At 37.8% G+C, this 26675-nt stretch overlaps 1 protein-coding gene across 7 annotated transcripts; it reads left to right on the forward strand.

Annotated features, from left to right (window-relative positions):
- On the forward strand, positions 1–26461 carry LOC136825725 (transient receptor potential channel pyrexia-like). Of its 7 annotated transcripts, none has more exons than XM_067082524.1 (5): positions 1–195; positions 698–938; positions 18290–18379; positions 19253–19419; positions 22419–26461. In XM_067082524.1, the coding sequence occupies exons 2-5, from the start codon at positions 899–901 to the stop codon at positions 24897–24899; spliced, it is 2778 nt and encodes a 925-aa protein (XP_066938625.1). In that variant the 5' UTR covers positions 1–195; positions 698–898; the 3' UTR covers positions 24900–26461. The 7 variants fall into 7 exon arrangements, with proteins under 7 accessions (XP_066938625.1, XP_066938624.1, XP_066938628.1 ...); XM_067082523.1 differs by having other exon boundaries at positions 1–190; XM_067082525.1 differs by having other exon boundaries at positions 107–132.
- The last annotated feature ends 214 nt before the right edge of the window (positions 26462–26675 follow it).

The following is a 26675-nucleotide window of genomic DNA, read 5'->3' on the forward strand; positions in this document are numbered from 1 at the left end:
GAGTCTCATCGTGGCTGAGGTGGAGCCCACACATCCCCTGTTACACCTCAGACATACACTCACAGCCCCTGTTACAGCTCGTTCGGCGAATCGGCGGAATCAGTAGAGCTGTGCGCAGTCTACGGTGCGGAGGTTGGTGGGAAGTTGCGCTCAACGAGGGCCCATTCCTCTTGGCCCGTCGCTCGACTGTGTACGGTGATTTTTGTGGTATTTCGTAGATAGAGGTGGCATGCTGTCTATCCGGAAGTTCAAGCTGATTAACAGTGTGTTGTCGTAACAAATAGATTTGCCTGATGCGTTTTCATCTTGCATGGCTAATGAGCACGGAAGCACCGGTGCTGAATAGTTCAATCCTATGAATTTATGGAGAATTTTAGCACTTTATGTAATGGTGGCTTTGTTAATGAGATTTTGGTTATTTTAGTTATCGGACAATTAATCTTTCAAGTCATTTAGATGAGGCTGAAAGTTATTCGGATGAGAAAGTAGGACTCCGGCTACGCAAGGTGCTTGCAGAAAATGTCGGAACCTGAGCCTTCTTTTGTTTTCTGACGTGTTCGTGGAAATAGTCTGTGGATGATCATTTTTTTATTTTCTTTGCTCTTTGTCAGTGCTCTTGTCATATTATATGTTTTAGGAATGGGTAGAATAGCAGTTTCCATTCACCAATCTAAGGTATATTTCTCGTGCATTTCAGCTCCCGACCTTTTTGAAGAAAAGCGAAGTCGGGCAATCGGGCGAATTTTAAGGCGAGCAGAGAAAACGCCCACGTAGGTGTTAACTTTGTATGTGTGCGACTCTTCGATGACTATTTAAAGTCAACAAATAAATCGAAGATTCAATCTGACCATCTCTCCACCTACGTGAAAGTTCTGTTGGCAGCCCTGATTGGTTTGCCATGTCGGGGTACCTGGCCCTAAAGCTCATGGAGAACGGTGGTAAGTAGGACGTCCATTTTTGCCCTTTTCTTAAAAGATTAGTGGTCAGGATTACCTGCATAGCTCATAAGAAATAATGGGGATGAAAATCCAAAGGATACAGCAGTAATTAATTGCGAAATGAAGGCAGTATGTGCTGAAGAGTGGAGGAGTTAGCACAACCATCATGGCTGACCGCCCCTGACTTGCGTCGCAAGTTCTCTCTTGTCGAGTTCTTGAACGGGAAGGGCGAGTCTTTATTTTGTGCACTTGTGTAAAATAAATACGTTTTTGTAATTAAGTATTAAGGAGTGATAATCAGCCTTTCTCAGATACCTTTGTACATGAATATTCTGAATCAATATGGTCACGTGGCTATGGCTCAGATGCGCTGACGGCGAAGGAATTTTGAGAAAGGTCAGGTTTTGTTTTGAAGTCCCTCGACGAGCTGGTCACCAGTGCCAGTCTGGATAAAGTACTAGTGCGTGGTTAAGTCCGTCTCGGCTGAGAAAATTGGTGCAAATGTATAAATAGTGATACTAATGTAAAATAGGAGTGTTTTTTTTTTTTTTGCATACTAGAATCTTGTATGTCACTGAGGTACCGCTATGGTTTATCCAAGATTTATATCTCATTGAATTCTGAAAAAAATTAATTGGTAGAATAACGCCGTAGAGGGCGATCTGGGAATAACATATTTTGGAAGTGGCTGTAGCTTTACCCTTGATTATAATCATACATGTGCCAGGGTGTCTCAGTTCAGGTAGGCTAATCAAGGAGTTAACATTTATCATAAAATTAGGTTTCTCAATCAACTAAACACTAATAGGTATCTGTTTGATTGTGCATTCTCATGTAATTTACAAAACCAAGAGAGCATGTTTTCTCTTAATTTTTATACACTCAACACCATAAACAGCAAATTCAGAATGGCAATTTATTTAGTAAAGGTAATAAGTCGATTTTAATTTTGCAGTTAATGGTATAATTGAAGGCGGGAAATGTTATATAATCTACGGGATATAAACACAAGTTTTCAGTAGAGTTCCACGACCAATGTCGATCGTAACCATGTCAACATCTAATAGTTAAATACAATTTCGAAAAGTAAGATTTTAATCTCGTGGCTTATAAAACCATTAAGCCACGTTTCTAAAGGATTTTTTTTAAATATAAATTATGCTTCAATTCAAACGTTCGTAGAAACATGCCGATGAACAGAAATTGAAGAAATAACCCTAAACAGAACCTGTTGTCAGTGCAGAGAGAGGATAACCAACGCCCATTTCCTCTGGGGGACTCGACCGAGTAGCAAAACAAGCCCCACTCAATGTGAATGGGATGTCGGGTATGGTGCCGTGGAACCAGACTTTTGAATAGAGGGTCACCATCCCTCATCCGTTATGTGGGATCCTGCTATATGGGGCTTCTGTGCCTCGCCGTTCGTTGTCTCTTTTCTCGTTCGTGTCGACTGGTTTGGAAAGTATTTTGTAAATTAGATTTATGTATGAGTCTATGGTTCTAAGGGTTTAGGAATCAATGGACTGGCATGCTTGATTTTAATAGCAATTTGTTTAGTATCTGCTAGAGTTTTGTTCTCATGACAAATGCTGATGTTTACGAAAACTTTTTGATCATAATGTAACAAAACTTTTTTTTTTTTTGTCGCATGTTTTTCCCGTTCCGAGTAGTTTTACCTTTTCATCTTAAACAAAACATCTTGTAAAATGTCAAACTGTTGAACGATATGTGCTTAGAAGGTTTAACTTTAAATTGAAATGGAGAAAAAACTCTAAGGGATTTGCTCGTTAGGTTTAAAGACAAGACTTTAAATTTTCTTGGTTCCGTCTTTGAGAAAAAGGATTTTTTTTTGTTAGGCTGAATGTTTTTTTTTTTTTTGTTAGGCTGAATGTTTACACCTGTTCGGTGTAAGCTTTGCTGTAAATTTGCCTGAATATCCCAACTCTTATTACTTGAGAAATTCTTGGGGCAGGGTTATCTATTAAATTTATTTTCTTTTACTTAAGCTTAGTATATGAGTTCATTTTGCCACTCAACTATTGGACTGTAAATTATGGGCTGCCCTAAGCAAGAGCCCGTGCCAGCACGAGGCTGGCCTAGTCTAAAACGAATGAACGATTTCAAATGAGTGAAATTAATACACACTAAAAATAAATTTTCCATATTTAAGACATTTAGGAATCTTTTTTTCCCCACAGCGAGGTCTAGATGTAATTAAACATTAATTCGAAATATTGTATTCTTGAGTTCGTAGATTGGGACAGATATTGAACTTTAATAAACCATCGGTAATTCAAAATGAAAGAAACCTCAGTAAACCCTCTTAAGTATCGGAATTTAGTAACTAGAACCATTTCCTTATCATTTAATCTTGTAATCGTGTGTTCATTATCTAAGCACTAAATGATAAGCCACTCCTGATAGTTTATCAGTATGAAAGGATTGAACAAGTCTACGGGGTTTACACACATCATTTCACTCGCTTGAGGCTAATGGTGAATTCTCATTGCGTCATCGAAAATGCAATTTTTTTTTTTTTTAAAGTTTAGTTGATTTAATCATTCACTGAAATTCAGGTAAGGCTACGTGAATTGGCAGTGACAATTACACCTGAAAATTACAATAATTAAACCACGGATCGTAAATCTCGTACACGGATATTATAGTTGCTTAGTTAATGTTTTAACGCCGAATTTCCACCCTCATAAATGGCAGCATCAATCACACTTAGCGAGCGGGACCCAGCCTGACCTTGAACCTGATGAGGGTACACATGACACTCAACCCAACACCCGGCCAGCCTCCCTTCCCTCTTCCGGAGTGACTACTGATCCCCACCCCGAATCCCCCATCCCCCATCCCCCATCCCCCATCCCCCATCCAGACTCTCGAACCGCTATCCCTAACAGCATCTCTGCCGCTTCCGATTTTCTCCGATTTACCCTCCCCACTCTTACGTCACCAAACCGGTTTCACTTCGGCTTGACGGTAGCCCGTTTGTCCCTTGTTTTGCTAATTTTCTCGGCTGAATAGATTCGAATTGCGCTGTTGACGTAGGTTTGTAATTTCCTTTATACGATCTGTATTTAGTTTTAAGATCTTAAAAAATATGGTTTGGGCTCGAGTTCGATATCCCGACCGGCTGATGGAGAGTTAGAGGAATTTATTTCTGGTGAAAGAAATTCATTTCTCGCTATAATGTGGTTCGGATTCCACAATAAGCTGTAGGTCCCGTTGCTAAGTAACCAGTTGGTTCTTAGCCACGTAAAATGTCTAGTCCTTCGGGCCAGCCCTAGGAGAGCTGTTAATCAGCTCAGTGGTCTGGTAAAACTAAGGTATACTTTTTTTTTACGTTGACTGGTAAATGAGGTTATCAAAATGTGTACAAAGTTAAAACTGGTTTATTTAGAAATCTATATGACGAGCATTATTATTATTGCTTATATAATTCCTTACGCATGCAACAAATTACCAAAGCAGTGGATAAATACTGAATTCATTAAACTATAGTTATGAGATTATCCGTTTCCTCTGATTCCACAATTCTTTTGTGTTCCAGTTTGACGTCTTCCATATCCCATCTCCCTTCTGTGCTATATCTTTTTTCTCTTATTATAATCCTCTTGTTCTTTTTGTTTTACCGTGTGGGTATTGTTTTTTTTTTTTTTTTGGCCTGTGTTATTTAAATTACAGTGTGATAAAACATACCGCACGGCTCAGGACGGTAGATAAAATTAAATTTAAAGAATTTAAGGTGTGAATAAATTTATGGATTTACGAGGAAATTAAACTAATCCAACATTTTGAAAGGTTGAAGAATGAATAAACATTAAAAAATAGTTGAATCGACAGTCTATTGTGAAGTTTTTATTTTTTTATGATTTAGATTCCTAGATTGGCAGGACAGATCTTGGCATAAAAAGATAGTGTAGTAGTATTCTCTTCTGTCCAGTGGGTCGAACTGGCAACTGGTTGGAACGTTAATCAGACATACAACATACCACCTCCCCAGTAGGGGGTAGTGCTACCAGTGCACCTCATCCGGTGCACCGTAGACATAACTTAAGGTTCTTTGCAGCGTGCCTTCGGCCCCTAGCTGCAACCCTTTTCGTTCCTTTTACTGTACCTCCTTTCATATTTTCTTTCTTCCATCGTACTCTCCACCCTCTCCCAACAATTGATTCATAGTGCAACTGCGAGTTTTCCTCCTGTTAAACCTTTCAGACCTTTTACTGTCAATTTCCGTTTCAGCGCTGAATGGCCTCATAGGTCCCAGTGGTTTGCCTCTGGCCTAAGTTCTATATTGAGTTCAGTTCAGCAAACCACCTCGCGAATATTAATAATACAAATGAAGCACCTGAATTAAAGCTAACATTAACAGCAGGATTCGTTCAACATTGAACTATTCTGGAAGGATTTGTTAAAATGAACTGAAGGCAGATGAGGGAAAATGTATTTCCTGCAATTCTTGAAAATTAAATGATTTTAGGGGTAGGAAGTTCAGGCCTGAAGTGTAAACATTAGGCGTATCCGAAATTCGTGGCCTTCCTGAGTTACTTTGTATGTAAAGGCAATGAAAATCATATATCTTTAGACTACACGTATCTTTAGATGACACATCTCTTTAAATATCTTTAGATTACGTATATCCTTATATACCTTTAGGTAACATATATTTTTATATATCTCAAGATTACATATTTACTCTAGTCTAAAGTTTCATAAAGACATAAGGACTGATCCTTGATATTAGCTAGCTAGTGTATTTGCAGGCTGAAATAAAATTGCAAATTTTGTACTTAGCTGCGACCCTAGATGATTCCTGCTTAATTCATGCGACAGATCTTAAAACTACTGAGGCTAGAGGGCTGCAAATTGGTAAATTGATCATCCACCCTCCAATCATCTGAGGCTAGAGGGCTGCAAATTGGTAAATTGATCATCCACCCTCCAATCATCAAACATACCAAATTGCAGTCCTCGAGCCTCGGTGGCTTTTATTTTCAGTTTAAAGTTAGCCATGTTCGTGCGTCTGGCACCGCTATAGGTGCCAACAACACAGGCCACCACCCGGCCGTGGCTGAGAGTCTCATACAGCATTATATGCTGTACAGAAAACTCGATTGCGCGGAAGAAACTTCGGCGCATTTTTTACTTGTTTTATTCTTCAACTTGAAATCAGTGAACATTTAATAACGAGCATATGATATCGAAAATGCAAAATAAACTGCACTCCTTGTAAAGAACCGGCTACGGATCCTCAGGACGAGTTTGTCTAATCCCAACAACTCCTCCCATTTGGTATTTTTTATTCGTTTTCATCCTACTCTGAGGTATCTATCCTGTGGGAAGAATGATGACAAAGTGATTGCGATCACGTGACCTGCGCACTCCGGGCCTCATCGCCGGGCGCGCATGCGGCGTTCGAAAAAGTGCGGATGATCACGGATGTGGTGGAAGCGGCGTCGATTCTTATCTCGTCAAAGAGTTTTATTTTTTCCGAAGATTTATAGTTTTTTATCAAGATTTAGTGCGTCGTTATTCTTAGCATATTTTGTGTAGTTATACCCAATTTTTTCTTGGGTTAATTAGGTGGCACGTTAGCTTTTGTATGTTGTAAGTGGCATGTAGTTTATTGTTGCTATATTTTTTCCAGAGGCTTCGAATAATTACAAAGCTAAAATCAGAACGAATAGATAATGCTTATTAGATTTCAGAATAAGAGTAATATTCCAAATCAATAAATTCAATCTGCACGAAGAAAAAGCAATACCAATTCAATCTCGGGAGGAAAAAAATCGAGTAAGCAACAACAAGAAAAAAAAATCTGAAAATCCCAATTAAGAGATGCGTGCGTTTGTAACTAGACACAATTATGATTTGTACCGATCTCTGTTTAGCGGGGAGGAACAGGTAGGTGGTGATGGCTATTGAAGAACCAGCCTTTGCCAATCTTTTATTTACAGAGAGCTCGTGTCCCGTACCGAAACTCTTTCTCACAGACGTCACGATACTTGGACACTCCCTCTGTTTCCCCAACGCCAAATAAAAAATTGCTGTTATGAGTTTTTTTTTTTTTTTTTTTTTTTTTTTTTTTACCTGTACTCATATTTGCTGGGCGTTAACGTGTAGCAGAGGAAAAACTAGAATTTATTTTTTAATACTTAATAATTCTCGGAATTGTAGATGTTTGCTGGAGTTGGTGGAGATGTTTTAAGACTTAATTTATTTATGATTATTGCGCTGCCATTGCCTTAATTTCCCTTGATCCATTTAGGAATTTTATAGCCCCCTGAAATCTATAAATTTCATCTCATTCGATCCAGCTTTTAGGCTTCATTTATTGGTTATGTTAGTTTACAATCGTCTTAAATAACTGACTCGTACTTCTATTATTTCAGTTGTTGTAGCTATACTTCCGTAGTAAACATCTCTAGGTAACATTCGTCCGTTTTAGAGAATAACGCTTTCTCTCTCTCTCTCTCTCTCTCTCTCTCTCTCTCTCTCTCTCTCTCATTCAAACGGTAATTAGTAACCCCAGTTCATTTGTAGTATGGATTCTCATCTGGGGCTAGCTGATAACCACGCCTTCTCTCTTCTCGCTCTCTCCTCTCTCTCTCTCTCTCTCTCTCTCTCTCTCTCTCTCTCTCTCTCTCTGTTTGGGTTTAGATCTTAGTATGTCGATTAATCGGTGATTATTGTTCGGTTTTCCCCTTAATGTTTGTCTGTTGGCAAAGAAAACACACACACAGAGAGAGAGAGAGAGAGAGAGAGAGAGAGAGAGAGAGAGAGAGAGAGAGAGAGAGAGAGATTTTTGAACGAGTTACCTTAATTATTTACGTCGGTGCATTTTACATGCCCAAAAAACTCTCCCATCCCGCCAGCGTTTACCCCTAACCCAAGAGCGAATTTTTTCATCATCATTCATTATCAATAAATATATATTATATAAATGCTTTTTTTAAGCCATACACGGAAGAATTGAGATGTCAGAAATAACACTCTCAGGTAAACAAGAGATTACAAACATCGAGTTGCTTAAATTGCGGTGGTGTTAGGCAATGTTAGTTTAATCAGTGACAGCAAAGAAATGCCTAACTTACGCTCACGTGCCTCCAGAAACTATGCCCAAATTAGCATTTGTTAAACAACATTCTCGAGATACTATATTCTATTCCTTTCCAGATTATCCAGAAAGAGGATAAGTCTTATCCCAACATTAATCTTAAGGGGTCAGTTATCCAGATCGTAAAAGAGAAAAATAAAAAATTCGTTTGCGTTCCATTATTTACTAGGCTAGGATCCCGGATGATCAGAAGATGGATCGAGATAATGGAGTTGCCTGGATTCGGTGGGCAACGTGGGGAAAGGAAGGGGGTGTGGGGGGGGGTGGGGAGATTGATGGTGTCTAGTAAAACCCACAAACAAAAATGAATTCGTCAGCATTTCATTAGCACAATTATTTCATTATATTAAATCTATTCCATAAAGTCTTTCTATATGCAGTCCTTTTCTTTTCTGCCTCCTAATGTACAGCGATGGGTAGCCTAAAGTAGTCATCGCTTGAATGTTCTTAGTAATTTTTGTGTTGTTTTTCTCAAACGTTAGTTTTGTTAATCCCTAATTTACTTGAAGCTGACAAAGTAAGACTGCGTGCAGCCCTCAGAGAGTAAGAAATTTAAACCTGACTTAAATTATTCCTTAAGATGCATACTTTTTTATATATATGCCAGTCCATTTGTTAATCTAGCGAGGTTAAATTGGAGGAATATTGAAGAAGTAATTGAGACCCTAGACCAAGCAGTCATTCGCATATGGATAGGCTTTTATGGAGTAGATTTAATATAATGAAATAATTGTGTTACTGAAATGCTGACGAATTCACTTTTTTATTTGTGGATTTAACTAGAAACCCTCAATCTCCCCAACACAACCTCCTCCCCTTTCCCCGTTACCCACCGAATCCAGGCAACTCCATTATCTCGATCCCATCTTCTGATCATCCGGGATCCTAGCCAAGTAACTAATGGAACGCAAACGAATTTTTTATTTTTCTCTTTTTTTACGATCTGGATAACTGATCATTTGTGATTACTGTTGGGATAAGACTTACCCCCTTTCTGGATAATCTGGAAAAGGGAATAGAGTATACTGCAGTATCTCGAGAATGTTGTGTTTAATAAAAGCTAGTTTCTAGAGGCATGTGAGCGTAAGTTTTAGATTTCCGTGCTGTTGCTGATAAAACTAGCATTGCCTAATATGACCACAAATTACGTAAACTCGATGTTTGTAGTGTCTTGCTTACCTTGTGTTATTTCTAATTACTCAATTTATTTTTTTTAGAATGAATGAATAATAAAGAATTTGGTTTGGGACAGCGGGAAGACGGTGGTAGGGGAGGGGGAGAGAAATGTTTAGGTATATGAAATTTAGCAAAGTAGCAAGTAAAGTTCAAAATCTCTCTCTCTCTCTCTCTCTCTCTCTCTCTCTCTCTCTCTCTCTCTCTCTCTCTCTCCATACAAAAACCCAATGAAACGCATGGAATGCAGGCTGCCATATTGTGTAAATATAACACTGGATATTGACAGAGTCCTTAGCCTTGGCACTTGTTAATAACAATGTTCATCTTGGTTTGTCTGGTTATGGACTACAATGGGCCCATCAGGCGGGTCCCCATTTGAAAATTAACTGTTCAAAGTCAGTCAGCAAAAATGTAGAAACCTGACATTCAAGAAGGAATCTGGGAAAATTTATTCAAAACAGGTGTAAGAGAAAGCTATATTAACTTTTTCTGTCATGGTCGTTTTGAATTCACACGTTTTTTCTTCTTGGGTGTCATAAATATTCACAATTCACAATTAAGACACATGACCGAAATGAGAAATCACTGGTTCGTTTTTAAAACCATAGAATCATATTCACATTTCACAACTTTGCCATTTGACTGAAATAATTAAAATTTCCTGAATTAATTTTAAAACCTTAGAATCTACCTTCATTAACAGCAAAGTTCTACCACGAAAGAATGAATAAGCTGCAGTCGTCAGTGGGTGGTGTCTTGGGGTTCGTTGCCATTGGCTGCAAATCACAAAATGGCGGCCAACGGTGCCACACGTGGAAGCATGATCGATCCAGACCACCCGACGTCCAGCAAGCGCTGCTGCTTCCATGCAACGAAGAAGCAGCGTCAGGCATTTTGCTGTGCCAGGTGGCACTCTGTACGAGTCAGAGAAGTGCCACGTATTCTTTTCTCCCAAATGTGGTTCGCCATTTTGGAAGAGTTTCATGGCACTCAGAAGCAATCTCTCTTCTTAGCCTGATCTTACTTAAAAACAGCTGGACTGATACTTTAGATCCTATTAAATCGTAACACTCACCAGTTTTCTCTTACTTGTAATTCTAAAGAAAGGTTGTACTGATAAATGAAAATTCAGTATTCCTTAGCATTCGTAACTTTTGGTCGTGTATACCCTCGTTGTGGTTTAAGTCCTGTATTGAAATCTCTTCAATTCTTCTTGAAGATTAAATTCATTGTTGGATGTTCACTGTTGAACAAATTGCCATTTATAAGTTCTACTGAATCTGTTTTCAGGACGCGAGTCCAAATAAAGGATTCTTGTTTACTTAAAAGCAAAAGTTGACTTATAACATGTAAGTGACTCGTAGGAACACGTGACCCAGGCCTATTTGGGGGGAAACTACCCCTGATAAAAGATACGGATGAACACAATATTGAGGGTTTATGGAAGCTCCCTATGGAGTCTTCCACATTTTATGGGCCTACCCGTTGTGAAGGCCTTTCCTCATACGATTTCTCTTTCTCTCTCTCTCTCTCTCTCTCTCTCTCTCTCTCTCTCTCTCTCTCTCTCTCTCTCTCTCTCTCTCTCTCTCTCTCTCTCTCTGTAGTAAGTGTGTGTGTGTTGACATAGGAAAAGATTGTGCTTTATCTCGAAGAGATGAAAGGTACACACTTCATATTTGTTACTTCATAAATGTTTTTCCCATCATAAGGGGTCTGGAAATCTCTTATATTATTCCTTTATTTCTCCACGACTTAATATGTTTTTATTTCAATGCTATTGTCTGTGCGGCTTCCAGTGTGTGTTTGGTTGTGTAAGTAACATTGTATTTATTTTGGAGGCACGCTTAAGCACTACATTTTCACGTTTTCTAGGTAACATTTTATTAGAAAAAATCGTATTTGCAGCTCTGTTGTTGTTATAGTCAAGAGATGCAAATATGTTCTTGTCTTTATCTGTAACAAGAAGAATGTGTACTGTTTCTGGTGATATTAAAGTGATTCTATATAACTTTTACCACTTGCACGATGGACAAGTCGTGATGATAAACAATGAATGCCTTGCATTTATAGGAGGTAGAATAGGTTTGTCTAGGACAGGGTATATGTTCAAACTGTGTTTTACCTAACAACAGGTATTATGAAGAAGTCTTACTACTTATTAATAATACCACATTCTGTTTATGAGAACAGAGGTCTTGTGTCCAAGAATGGGGAATTTCAACGCGTTAAGAATAGGCATATAGGCCTATCTCTGTTGTAGCATTAGCTTTTCAAGATGATTGTTTGTGACGTCGTTTTTCCTTGATGTTGGAGTCCTTTAGAGGCATAGCTGCTATGTTTCCTACAGCGACAATCCCGTAGGGGGTTAGTGCCGTCAGTGCACCTCGTCCGGTGCACTGTAGGCATTACTTAAGGTTCTTTGCAGCGTCCCATTTTAGCTCGTAGCTGTAACCCCTCTCATTCCTTTTACTGTTCCTCCGTTCATAGTCTCTTTCTTATATCTTTCTTTGCACCCTCTCCTGTCAGTCGTTTCATAGTGCAAATGCCAGGTTTTCATCCTGTTACTCCTCTCAAACCTTTCTACTCTCAATGAACCTCATAGTTCCCAGCGCTTGGCCTCTGGCCTAAATTCTATCTTCCATTCCATTCCTACAGCGACGGTGGATTCTGTATTTGCATCACTACTATTTTCTATACATTTATCTTTTATTCAGTGACAGCTTGCAAAGGTTTTGAGACTTCTTTCAAATGTGTGATTTTCCTCTTCTCATAACCTTATTTAAGTAATGTAGACGAAGATGAGCAAGTCTCATTTTTTTTTCTGAATGCATTAAAATGGGTGATTATTTAGAATTGCTTATCCTGGGTGGTTTTCATAGTGATTTTAGTTATCTAGTATTTTTCCGTACAGTAATTACAGTTTGTCCAATTCTTTGAATTTGACATTTTTTCTAGTAAAGTGGATTTAGCACTGTGAAGAGAATTGCTTCTTCACTTTATTGGTTTTATATGAATTGATAGAATATCTATTCCCCGTCCCCTCTTCCATGCGGATTTGGATTCCGCCAACAGAGCTGGCGCAAATCTCTTTGAATAGGATTAAACTTCTCTCTCTCTCTCTCTCTCTCTCTTTCTCTCTTTCTTCTTCTTCTTTCTCTTCTCTCTCTCTCTCTCTCTCTCTCTCTCTCTCCTTTCTCCTACGGAGCGAACAAACAACATAGTTTAACAAAAGGAAAGGCCCCTTTTCAGAATATCGTAAGGTTAGGAGGAAGGAGAAATCGGATAAGGGTAGCAATATCCCCTCTCCAAGGCGACAAACTTTTGAGAGAGAGAGAGAGAGAGAGAGAGAGAGAGAGAGAGAGAGAGAGAGAGAGAGAGAGAGAGAGAGTCTGACTTTTAGGAAATTGAATCTCTAGCACCGTACCCTTTGCGTCCTTACCTATGGTTAGTTTGACGAGTTGTTTGTTACGACCTGTGTGTGTGTGTGTGTGTGTATGAGAGAGAGAGAGAGAGAGAGAGAGAGAGAGAGAGAGAGAGAGAGTGGAGACTTGATTTTACGACGTCCTTTGGTTCACAACTGAATTTACTTTATGCATTTTGCTTTCCTTCGTTGTTCGTGCTCTTGCATGCTGCTAATCTTGAATATCTTGTAATTTGTGTTACGGAAATTCCTTTATAGTGGGATGGTTTGATAAATATATATATCTTAAATACTTTGCGATATCACTCGTGACTATGCAACGCTTATAAGGTGATTTAAATAGTTCGTTCATTTGCTATAGTCTATTGCTACTCGCTAAGATAATGGCTGCCATTCTACGGAACGTCTTAGCCGCGTTTCACTTACTTGACGGCGCCTAGAAAAGACAGGGCCCAGGAATTGGGGTAAAGTTAAATCAAGACCCATTTCTAGAGTTCTGTCAGACCTTTTCGCAAAAATATGGTACATAATGTACGGTCTTAGGCCGTTCATTTTAAGGGATCCTTAATTCACAGATCATCTGCAACTCTGCGTAGAGTGAAGTAGCGAAATTTCTTGTTTTATAACTTCAGGAATTAAGATTTTCTCAACGATCGAGCAATTTTTGTCCACGTTCTGTAGAGGTCTGACATAAGAGAATTCAGAGGAGTGACAAATAACCCATTGCATTCTGTAAAAAGACCGATCTGTTCCTCATTATATTAATTGTACCGTATATGGAGTACGTGGTTAGTATTAAAAGGCATAAATATTTTGTTGTAACAGATAATTTGGCCCTGTCAGTGGCATATCAGACGAGGTATCGTCAAGTTAAGGAATGCGTGAACAATATGTTGTTTAACACTTAGTGACTTCAACGCGTGGCACACAAATCAGGGACCTTCCTCCGGTCCGACATAAAGACACGAAAATGATGTATCGCATCATCATTCTCTCTCTCTCTCTCTCTCTCTCTCTCTCTCTCTCTCTCTCTCTCTCTCTCTCTCTCTCTCTCAAGTTCACCTCACGCCCGCAATTGGTTCACCAGGTAAAGGCTAGAATTATTTTAAATACCATTTTTTTTTATCACTGTCTTTTTAAAATATGGCAATTTATTCTTGAATGCCACTTTGGATATGGATGCAGTTATAAAAAATATTGTAGCTTTGTTAGAAACTTATCGGGAAGTTGTATATTTCTAAATAGTTAATCGGAATGCAACAAACAAAATTGTTTAGTTTTTCAGTAACGACACGACAGTGTAGCATCGTCTATTGTCCCTTGATAGTGAAGAGTACTTTGAAACTACTAAAAAAATTCTTTAAATGTTACTGTGGGCTGTTTTGAATTTGGTAATTATAGTTCAAAAAGTCTGTTGAACTGGGATCTTATTTGTACTAAACTTGCATTAAATTCTTTTATTTATTGCTCTGTAGCAGTAGACGTTAACATTCCTACAACAGGTAAAGCTATAGTTTGGTAACTGAGATTCTCCTTTTAAATTTATTTTATCTAACTCTTAAAATTACGTAGACTTTCCATTGAATCTAGTTTAGTTCAATTCTCTCTCTCTCTCTCTCTCTCTCTTCTCTCTCTCTCTCTCTCTCTCTCTCTCTCTCTCTCTCTCTTTGCAAGTAATTTTTGCTTATTTCCTGGCCCCCCGTCGGACTACTCCTAGGGGATAAAGCACTCGCCAACCCCCGCCCCTTTCTCTCTCTCTCTCTCTCTCTCTCTCTCTTTTTGTCGTGTGTTCTTCTTCCCCTTCTATGTCCCGAAGCCCTAAGACTGTCGTAATCTCAAGGATTGGCGTTTCAGCGAAATCTTTTTTCCTAAAGTAAATTAATGCATTTTGTGAATTATCTTGAGGCCATGTTTGAATTTAGCGTATAGTTTGGTGAAATTCATGAATTTGCACATTATTTGCTGACTTTTTACATCGAAAAAATGAAGGGTGTGTGTGTGTGTGTGTGTGTGTGTGTGTGAGAGCGAGAGAGCGAGAGAGCGAGAGAGCGAGAGAGCGAGAGAGAGAGAGAGAGAGAGAGAGAGAGAGAGAGAGAGAGAGAGATCGTTCTTAATCAGTCAGAATCCCCCTCATCATAGCATTGATGTTGTGGCAGAGGACTGGTCCTTCTGATATTTCGTGGAATAGAATTTCAATGTGAATTATTTGCTCTATTTAGTCTAACAAATATTTCGACGTAATCCCTGATGGCTAAAGTAATAGGGCAGTTTTCATGCGCTCTCTCTCTCTCTCTCTCTCTCTCTCTCTCTCTCTCTCTCTCTCTCTCTGAACCAGTAATGGAAATATGGGCTTGAAACCCTGACGTGTAACCCTAATGCTGACCGTAAAATTATTTTTTAACATCAGTTTTAAGACATGATCATCTTAAAAAGTATAGTCGGGTAAATAAGCATAATCCTTTTCAAACTTTTATACAAAATCCTCACTTGGTAATGCATTGCCTTACATTGCATCATTAATGCACAAATAGGCGTAAGACCTTTGGGGAAATGTTCGTGGTGACAGTTTTACGGTGTTGTAATTGCCCATTATACACTGTAAGTTTCTCCTAAATATTGCCGTTCATTATTTGGGGATTTCGATTCCTACACGCACTCAAAGTCGGTGACTAATATTTCATTAGTGCTCATTAGTGTGATTTTTTTTATTTTGAAAGGGTGATGGTTTTTCTCACTAGCTTGGTGTGTTTTTATGCTAACTTTGAGCCTTGTCTGCACGAGTGATCCATTATTTGACTCTTCATTCTGGTACTTAGTTTGAAAAGTTATCCATTATTTTCTTAGATTTTGGAGCGAGATGTGGAACCTTGAAAAATTTGGTTTGAAAGATTTTTTTTTCCAAAAAATAAGAGAACTAACGATAACTTTCGTTTTTCTTAGTAGAGAAGGACTCTGCTAATATAGCTGTAATAATATGAAAGTGCCCGATAATTATAAGATCTGGTTTCCGAATAATATACCGAATCACAGTTAATTACTGTTTGGGATATGAGAGAGAGGAGGGGGGCGGTGTTGCCGGCGGGGGGGAGGTAGGAGGATGGTGGGGGTGGGTGGTAGTAATGTATTATTCTGCGTGTCTGAAGCAAGTAATAGAAGCCAGGGCCTCTAAAAGTCATTATGGTTAAGTGACACAAGGGACCCACTTTAATTACAAGTGCCACTCTTTCTGCTACATTTCATGCAGGTAATTCCTTAATGAACGCTGTAAGCTACTCATAAGCAGGCTTTTTTTCGTATAAGGGAAACTTGACGGGGTTTTTTATAGGAACGAAAGGGATTGAATTGTGGGTAAAATTCCCAAGGAACAGGAAGGAGTAAAAAAATAATTCGATTTCTCGATTTTTGGTGACTTAAGAATATAATGTGGGTATTTAATTTTCATAACTTATTAATGCCTGATTGGAAATGATAAAACGAAACAAAACTGTCTTTTCCTTGTAGAGACAAACTGTTAATGATAAATATGCATAAGTTTATAATCAAAACTTGCGTATTCAGAGAGAGAGAGAGAGAGAGAGAGAGAGAGAGAGAGAGAGAGAGAGAGAGAGAGAGAGAGAGAGAGAGAGAGAATAAAAACACCTGTGTAAACAGTGCCTTAAAAGCCAAGCGTTACTTATGCATGACCGTTACTTCCTTTCCCGAGTTCTTGTTCACCACCGTAAGAGGAAGTCAAATACGACAATACAGGAACAGGCTTCATGCCGCTCAGTGTTAACACCGTCATGGAATTTCCGGTATTAAACTGGGTGGGTACGAAGTAAAGATATTTTAGTTACGGTGAATCATAATGCGTAAGCTTTCATCTTCCCAATGTAAGTAACCTTCCATGGACAAGTGACTTGAGAATGGAAGTGTAGACTCTCTGAATTGGAACATATAAGATGTTTCAGCCTTTGGGCGGGATTCGACTTGCCTGGTTAAACTGACCGGTTTCAGCTGCGTGAAAAACGATGTATTCAAGGACTTATGGTCATAGTCATTGGTGGAAGTTATATATTTGCTTGGTTGTATACTTCATTATTCTCCTTCTTGTATAATTTATCCTTTGTCAAGACTGATTTCTCCCTCTCTCTCTCTCTCTCTAAACACACACACATATTCACTTACTACACACACACACACACACACACACACACACACACACATACATACACATATTCACTTACTACACACACACACACACACATTCACTTACTACACACACACACACACACACACACACACACACACACACACACACATTCACTTACTACACACACACACACACACACACATTCACTTCTTACACACCACACACACACGCACACACATTCACTTCTACACACCACACACGCACGCACACATTCACTTCTTACACACCACACACACGCACATACTCACTTCCTACACACACACACACACACACACACACACAATTCACTTCTTACATACCACACACACACACACGCACATACTCACTCGCTACACACACACACACACACACACACACCCTATAGGCTATCAATAAGTTGTAATTTTAGTCATGGGAAATTCCTTTCCTCCTCTTTATTCTATGTCCGTAAGAGTCACCCTTTCGCCTCCTTTCCTCGCTTGTCCATCCGCCTCTATGATCCAAATGGCGCTGTTGTTAAAGTGCAGTGCAAACTTACACCAGAAGTTAATAAAGAAACATTAAAAGGGGTGGTGGCACCAAGCGAGTACGGGCTTTGAGAAGAATTTCTATTGGTCATCAGGAATGTAATTGTGGGGGGGGGGATTAAATAGCCAATTACACGAGATGAACCAGGGTAAAAACGCGTCATTAAGCCTTTATTGACAACCATGAAATAGGGAATGAGGCTTGTTTTTGGAATGTATTTCACTTCATTCTATTTTTTAATCGGGGGGCTGGGTGAATCGTGGAAGGTGTCATCTTGAAGATTTGTTGTAAATAAAATTAGCCTATTTTGTTATTTAGGGATTTCCCGTCAACGTGATTATCTTGTCTGACAAATATTTTTCTTGAACGTTTACTAAAGAAATAAACGTCAGCCTCAGACCCTTGGATTAGATTCTTTTAACGTTTATGGTATGTGGTGATGGGTTTATTTGGGATTCTAATTTAATATAACATTTCATTGTTTACCGAGGATGTGTTAAACATGGAACATAAAATCTTTTAATTACTTAAAATGACGGGTGTACTCATTCTAACCTTAGTATAAAATTCATTTTCTATTGACGGTTTTAAATTTACAAATTTGAGAAGTTTTCCACATACTGCTTAAGGGATGTCACTACAATTTTGAAAGTCTTTAATTATCAAATTTTCAAAAAGTGTATGCTATATGGAACTTAAGCTCCTGAGTAAGTGAGACAAAATTTCCCTTCGATTCTCATGCTGTATCAGAATCTTAAAATTAAAATATATAAATTAATAATTTATCGCACCTTACCTAGAACTAAAAGATTTACTGCACGTGCAATGAAACATTATAACCAACGTGTCTGCTTCTATGGATAAAGGAGTTACCCATCCAAGAACCTGTAACATTTTCTTTCCCAGAACTTCTCTCCGTTTTCTTACAGGCAACGGTATGCAGGATGGAGGAGGTAACGCTCCGGGAGGTGATGGCGAGGACCATTATAAACAAGAGATGCTCACCGCTGTTCAAACGGGTCAGTTGCGCTTCGTTTTCCTCTTCGAATCGGTATCCTATATTTATTGTCTTGAGGTTTTTAAAAGTGAATGCATACCCTTTTGGGAGATAGGATCATTTTAGTTTGTGAAAATGTTACTTTGGTGAACTGCAAAATACCTCGGTGATACTAACGATGTATTGAAGTTACAGTGGGTTTAATCTGAAAGAACTTTTGTCTGTGTGAACTTTGCGTATTTTAGTAAGCAGCCAGCTTTTGTGAATAATGTATAAGGCTTTGTAAAGAGAAAATCGCCTTAGTTTTCCCATTTGCATGCCGTTATATACGATCTCGGCGGGAGGCATAGAAGTGGTTTTGATGGCGCTACACAGTAGTTCTTAGTTTGTAGAGTTATACTGAAAACGTGAAATACCCCGAGAAAGATATTAAAAAAAGTTAGCATATATGAAGAGACGACATGCAAATACTCATTCGGATACCTACCTGTATCTCTGTCTGTAAAACTCCTGGAATCCGTAAGTAGACTATTATTAGATCTATGATTGGTAGCAAGCTGGATTTAAGATTAACGGTTTAGCACTGATAACTACATGTCCTGACAATACAGTGATTTTGCATACAGTGTCTAGTACTGTAAAACTAAAAACTGACTTGACTCGGACATCGTAGGTGCATTATCTTTCCCACAATTAATCTTAAACGTTTTTAAGCAGAGTAACAAATTGAAATAAGCATTAAAGTTACAATAACTATTATTTTACTGACTGATCTTTTTACTATATTTCCATATTGGTGCGATGGCAATATAACGTGAACAGATTGATACACAGTACTTTCCCCAAAGTCAAATGAGTTTTACTTTGTTTTCGTTAACCTTTTGATCATTTGCAGGTGACGAAGAGAAGCTCAAGGAAGCGATCAAACATCTGCCTGCCAAGTGCGTGAATTCCGTCTACCCGCACCCTGTCTATGCCACGGCCCTCCACGTCGCTGTGCAGAACAACAACAACGAGCTGGTTGCCATACTTGTCAGTGCCCATGCTGATCCTGATGCTAGGGTAGGACTTGCGTTTCCTTTGCAGAATTAGCCTTTATTGTATTTACTTTACAAAATTATTCGTTATTGTACTGTGTAGTTTTTCTTTGTTTTATTTGCTATTATATGATGGACAGTTCTCTCTTCATCATATAAACTTTAATAACAAATGCCCATGGTCACATTCCCCTTTTTACATATACTAGTTAGTTTTGTAACTAAAGATAAGTCTCTTTTTATCAAGCTCCAACTTGACTAAAATTATTCTAGCGAGCTAAATGAATTATTTCCTTAGAAGTTTCAGAAGTTAGTATTTGTTGGTTTCATCCCATACGAGAAATATTTATAGCACAAGCAAATTTGTAGATTCAGATTTAGAAACGAGATAAGCAAAGGTAAGGAATAGCTGAGATAAATGCACATACTCAAGTCGAGGCTGAAATAGAAATAGAGGCAAAATACAAAATACAGGAGTTTCTCACAGTTACTTTAGATGACCAAGTTGAAGGCAAGGACAGGAAGCCTTAGCCTCGGTTAACAATATGGATTCTGTGCTCTTCCCAAACAAACGACGGGTTGATCAGTATGTGGGTTGGATAAATTCTTAGTCTGAAGGAATTTTATAGGAGGAAACTTTTTTTTTTCATAAGATTTTTTTGTTAATTGCTTGGGATATCTACAGTACTATTTTTTGGCAGTTGGCGCATCACTAGTGATAGATTTTGTCATCCTACGCTAGAGTTTTGGGTAGTTAAAAGTTAAGTATATCTTAGTTTAACCAGACCACTGAGCTGATTAACAGTTCTCCTAGAGCTGGCCCGAAGGATTAGATTTATTTTTACGTGGCTAAGAACCAATTGGTTACCTAGCAACGGGACCTACAGTTTATTGTGGAATCCGAACCACATTATAGCGAGAAATGAATTTCTATCACCAGAAACAAATTCCTCTTGTTCCTCACTGGCCGGTCGGAGATTCGAACTCACGACCAACAGAGTGGTAGTTGAGAACGGAAGCTGCTCACCCAGCGAGGAACTAGTTTTGGGTAGTAGTTTCGACACTAAACACCTTTTAATTATATCATAAATTTATTTCACCCCCATTTTCTGCAGTTAACACTATTTTTTTTTATCTCGGCTCTCAGTGTTATATAAGCTTAATAGGTACGTGAAAACTGCTTCTTTTTTCATTCAACTAATATATCTTGAATCATGATAATAGTAAATTACTTAATCTGGGATACAAAAAGGATGATGGAATGTTTGAAGAAACTTAGACTTCAGACTAAGGTTGAATGAAGGCATTTAATCCCATGAACCATTTTTGAGGCAGACTATAGATAATGGTAAAATGATTTACTTATATGTATACTGTACTTGAAATTAATATAGAGGAACAAAAATATTGAAGATGACTATGCTTTCTATGCACTCTGGTTTGATTAGTACACTATTATGATTAGGAAAAGGGCACATGGGAATAAATTAAGGCCCATTTCACCCATCCCACACAATATACTGGTGTATTTTTGAGAATTATAATTAGCAAGGTCTGCTTGTGTGTCATCTTTAAAGCTGTATTGATCTGCCATTAAGATTTTTTTTTACCACAAATGCATTTTAAGGGTTTTAAATAAATTTTTTTGAGGAGAAAATCTTCCAGCTCTATACATGAAGGCTGTAGTACATACATTACCATGTGACATTCTCTGTTTTAGGGAAATACATTTTTGGTTTATAATCTTTTTTACCACTGCTGCTGCCACTGCTACTACAAGTTGCATGCACACCATCAGCAGTGATACTTATGGATTCATACTAGTAGTAGTAAAAAAAGTATATGTATTCATTTGCACACTTCCCATAACAGAGGATGCACATGACCAAAAATATATCCTTTGTTTAAAGTAATTAAGAAGATTTTGTTGTTTTCAAGTTGTATCAAATGGTAGATTAACACTGTATTAAAGTTTGCACAAACAGATTTGTTTTTAGGTTATGAATCTAATATACTACCGTATTGCGTTAGTTAGGAGAAATAAGCATCACAAGTGGTTAAATTTCAAGGTTTTTTTTTCCTGAATACATTCCATTGATGAAAGTGTGCCTTGAAAGAAACTTTAAAATGATCATAACTACAGCAAAAGCTGTCAATTTTGAAGAATTTAATAATCATCATTAAAGCCTCAAGGCAGGTTTACTCTCCCTTGTTCTGATCTAAAATTATTTCTTCAAGATTCTTTTTTGCATCAAAATTTTTAATGTTTATTACCTGTTGCCATGTTGTACGTACATACACAATTTAATTTCTGGAGTGTATGGATGGATTGTTATCATTCTGCACACATACTCTTGGTTATGTGCTGACAGGGTTCTTCTGTTTACTGAAATTCTTGCATAACTCACTGATCCCTTTTCAGCTATGAAGTTGAATGCATCCTTGGACATTAGTTGTTGAAAAACTTAATACCAATTAACAACTGATAACTTGAGGCTCACACAGTTTCCTTAGTTAAAGGATAAGGAATTCTGATGTGCTCAAAACAAACAAGCCTCAAAATCTCAGGAAGTTTAATAAAACTGAAGAACATCTTGGCCGAAGTTTTAATTGAAGCTGTCGATGCTGTATCTGATATCAGTGCCATTACAGTATCAAATTTCTTAGTATCATATATGAATGTTGGCCAATTTACACATATTTGATAACCTGAAACGTTGTCCAAAGTACTGTATGATGGTTAAAAATGAACCTTGTGTACTACTCCTAAAAGGAGACTAGAATACCAAGCACTCAACTAATCTAAATTGTGTGTAGGAGGGGCTTTCATTTAGAAAACATCACACCAGTGTACTATGGCTATGCATCTAGGATAAGTTATCAGTAATGAGTGATATATTGATTTAAAATCAGTCGTGCATAATTCAGTAAAAAAAAGTGGCCTTTGTTAATGGTTACTTGTATTAAAACGAAATTTTGCTGACAATGAATAAGGTTTTACATACTGCCTATTTGTTTTTACAGGATAAGCGAGGCAAGAAGTACTGTCCTATCCATTATGCAGCCCACAACGGTAATGCAGAAGTTCTTAAAGCTTTAATTAAGGCTAATGCTGATGTTAATGTCAAAGAAGGGGAGTTTGGAAGGAGCGCTCTTCACATCCTTGCTAATCGCTGGAAGACCAAAGAAGATTCTTTCAAGGAGGCCTTGGATGCTTTGTTGAGTTGCAAGAAAATAAAGGTTGATATTTCAGACAGTAGTGGAGCCTCCCCACTCTTTATGGCTGCCACTAAAGGGTGGGAATATATGGTTAAAGCTTTAATCCTAAAAGGAGCCAATACAGAGAGCACTATTGGAAATAAAACTACAGAAAATGTAATTAGAACCAAATTACCTGGTTTATTAGAAACTATTGACTTCTCTCAGGTTGAGAAACCTCAGCGTGACCTTGGGGAGGAGTTGTATGATGCCTTAAAGCATGAGGATTTGGGGCTGTTCAAGAACATTCTTAATGAAATTAACAGTGCAAGCGAGATATCAAAAGCATCTATTTTGGAGGAAGACCATGGTGAGTACAATCTTCTCGGATATGCTTGTGAAAATGGATTATCAGACTTTGTAGCTGAACTTTTAAAGAATGGAGCAAATCCATCTCAGAGAGATGAAACTAACAAATCATCCCCAATACTGTATGCCACAAGAAATGGATTCCACAAAATTGTAAAGATGCTCATTGAAGCCATGGAAGGCTGTGGCGATTTGGAGAAAGGAGTTCTTAGGAAGGCAGACCTTCTAAAGGAAACGCCCTTGCATAAAGTTGTTAAAAAGGAATTTTCACTCAAAAAGGATGATGTTGATGTTAACTACTACCAGTGCTTACAGTTGTTACTGGAAAAGAAACGATACCTGGACATTGATGCTTTGGACGAATTTCATAACACTCCCCTTCACTATGCAGTCCTGTGCGAAGACCAAAGTTTTGTGCGTGCTCTTCTTTTGAATGGCTCCCACTTGGGTATTAGGAATAAGTTTGGAACACTCGCTATTACTAGAATACAAGCATCTGTTCTTGAGGAGGTTCTGAATGATTGTATTAAATACAAGAATAATGTAGCTGACCGTGATTTTGAAATCATTCTGAGCTACAGCCTGTTAGCTCCACCTGAAGCTTCTCAACAACCAGAAACAGAATGTTTGAGATTCTTGAGTGGGTCAAGAAAACACAGGCGGCTTCTCCTGCATCCAATTATTGACACTTTCCTTTTCCTTAAATGGCAGAGAATAAGGCAATATTATTTCTTCAACATCGTAGCCTACACACTCTTTCTCATACTTCTTACAGCTTATATCCTTATTTATCATGGTACTTACGCTGAACCTGCAGAAAATTCTGTTGTTACCTTAGCAGACAATTCATCCCTAAATGCTACTGCTACAGCAGAAGGAAATATGGGTAACTTCCTAGGGAAATTTATTCTTCAGGCATTGATTGCTCTTCTAGCTCTTTACATAGCAGTAAGAGAGGGCATTCAGTTTTTTGTATCATGGAGGCTCTATATAACACGTTTCGAAAACTGGTTGGAAATCTCGATCGTTACGCTCACTGTGTTCCTTCTCTTCGTACCAATGAACGTTGGAGTACAGCAGTCTCTTTCCGCCTGGCTAGTACTCTTCTCTTGGATTGAATTCATACTCATTCTTGGACGTCATCCCTACCTAGCTGTGTACATAACAATGTTTACTACAGTTACATACAACTTCTTAAAGTTCATTGTTATGTTTTCTTTTATGGTAATTGCTTTCAGTATCAGCTTTTTCCTAGTCTTTCAAATGAATGAAAACTTTGAAACTTACCATCAAGCTCTTCTGAAAACAATTGCTATGACCACAGGAGAAATGGAGTACACTGAACTTCCCCTCTCTACATTCCCTGTATCATCTCGCCTCCTGTTTGCTGTTTTTGTATTCCTTATCGTCCTTGTCTTGATGAATCTGCTCAATGGTCTGGCTGTCAGTGACATCCAGCAGATTCAACAGGAAGCAGAGATTGTTAGTTACAGTAGCAGGGTAGAGCTAATTTCTTACATAGAATCTGTTTTTCTTGCAAGTCCATTCCAAAGAATACTTCCTGGCCCGATTGCATGTTGTGACAATGGTAAAGAAGACTGTTATTTTGCATCATGCCTGGATTCTCCTAACCCAGCTATGAAGCTTCTGAACTGGATGGGTAGGAGAACACTCATGTTTCACTCATGTCTTAGAGATCACAGAATTTTTGTTTATCCTAACCGTGGCAGGGAACGCTGGCATGTTTGTTATTGCCACAAATTCCACATTAAGGAGGCACAGATAGAAGCCGCTAAAGATGTTGTCTTAGAAAAAGAGAACTCTGCAACCAACAGACGTCTGTCTGGCCTTGAAAATCGCCTTGATGAAGTTATGGCTGCCATAACCACCCTGACAGATAAGGTCAATAAGCATGTCCTTTGTCCCTCCCCACAGTGACCGTCTTGTTCACACACACTTACTGAAGTTGATTCATAGTGTGAATTTGTGATCTCATAATATTCTACATGTTCAGGCTTTCTCCTTCATTCAAGAAAAAAAGCAATCTTAATGTAAATGAAAAGATAAATGTCAGTACAGTAATTGCGTGTGGAAGAAGTATGCCATGCCATCTTTTTGTAGTTTCATTAACTACACAAACTAAGTAATTTGGTTTATCATAAGCACTATATTTTGTGATATAGAATAGTGGATGCTTATAAAATAAACACTTATTCAGTCACACAGCTCTGCTCGAATTACAGTGTCATTAAAATTGTGAAAGCAGATATGCAACTTGAATGAAGTTGGTTGGCAGAATAGTGTTCATTGAGTGCCAACTTTGATTTTATGTACTGTATATTTTTATCCAGGGAAGGTGCTATTTTAAGATTCTCACAACTGGAAGTCTATTTATTGTATTTGTACTGTACTTAAAACTATGTATTATGATTAAGCTGTTTAGTATATAATTTCTTACATGAACTGTATTTCTTCATAACAATGGCACAGCAAAAGGACTTTTCCCTTGCTATGAATTCATTGTAGCTTATATATTACAGCTATACTGTAAAAATTTTTAATAGCCTAGGGCCAGATAGTGTTTAGTGTGTAGAATATAACTTCAATGTGATCAAACCAAATAACTGTACTGCAATACACAGAAACAAAATCTATTTTCCAACAACAAAACCAGTACTATATATAATGTTTTTAATATCTCACATGAAATATTTTAGCATTTTGCCAGAAGGATTTTCTGTATTTCTATTTTTTTCACTTCTGTGCTAGCTATTGCTTGACACAGATACTGAACAAAAAATTTAATGTGCCATTTGCATTACATGGAACATTAATGTTAAAATGTTTAAGCACAGTACTTACATATATTTTATATATAGCATATAGCTATTTTTGTAAAAGAATTGCATTTAATGGCATACGTACCTGGTTTTACAATTTACCTAGCCAATGATGATTGAGGTAATTTTTTCTAATGTATCAAAATACAGTATACTGTATTTAATTCAATAGCCTTTTTTGTTGGCGTGTTTGTAGAGAGAATTACTTTAGAATTAAATTTTTTTTATCTTATAGTTATATAAGTGAATGTGGATCATTAGTATTAATCAACAAATAACATTTGTGTTATTCAGTCCAGTTCCTTTATTGCATATACAGCACAGTTGGAATTATGCAGCTTTTAAGATATCCTCTGCAAGTTCAGAATGTAATAAGGTTGTGAACTTCTGTGGCTGCAAAGTGCTGTACACTTGATCATTTATTTCCTTGTATGATCAAGTATGCACTCTGTACACATGATTTGTACTTACTATGGATATATATATATATATATATATATATATATATATAAGGTTACCAAGTATGTCTGATATACTGTAAGTGGTATAGTAACTGACAGAATGGCATGTTTTAACTTTGTCTTGCAGAATTATGATTTGATACTGAAATCAGGAATGTAAATTATGCTTTTACAGAAAATTAATAAATAAAGCATACAGCCAGTGAGTTTCAGGACCCCTATACGAATGATTTTTGTAATTCCATGAATTTCTTGTTTAAAGTAAGAGTACTGTTTTGGGTAAAAATAGTTTTGTTACAAATGAGCCTTGCTATCAACAGGGGCTGACCTGTGCCACTACTACAGTGCTCTTTGGCCCTCCCAGGGATGACCACCAGTGCTGTTCACAATCAACTGTTCCTTTGCATATGCAT

This window comes from Macrobrachium rosenbergii, chromosome 39 (genome assembly GCF_040412425.1).
Source record: "Macrobrachium rosenbergii isolate ZJJX-2024 chromosome 39, ASM4041242v1, whole genome shotgun sequence".
NCBI classification, from domain to species: domain Eukaryota; kingdom Metazoa; phylum Arthropoda; class Malacostraca; order Decapoda; family Palaemonidae; genus Macrobrachium; species Macrobrachium rosenbergii.

Excerpts from the sequence above, each read along its gene's own strand:
- LOC136825725 (XM_067082524.1), top strand. The coding sequence starts at position 899 with ATGTCGGGGTACCTGGCCCTAAAGCTCATGGAGAACGGTG. Across the intron at positions 939-18,289 it reads AAAGCTCATGGAGAACGGTG|GCAACGGTATGCAGGATGGA; the intron begins GTAAGTAGGACG and ends GTTTTCTTACAG. Across the intron at positions 18,380-19,252 it reads GCTCACCGCTGTTCAAACGG|GTGACGAAGAGAAGCTCAAG; the intron begins GTCAGTTGCGCT and ends GATCATTTGCAG.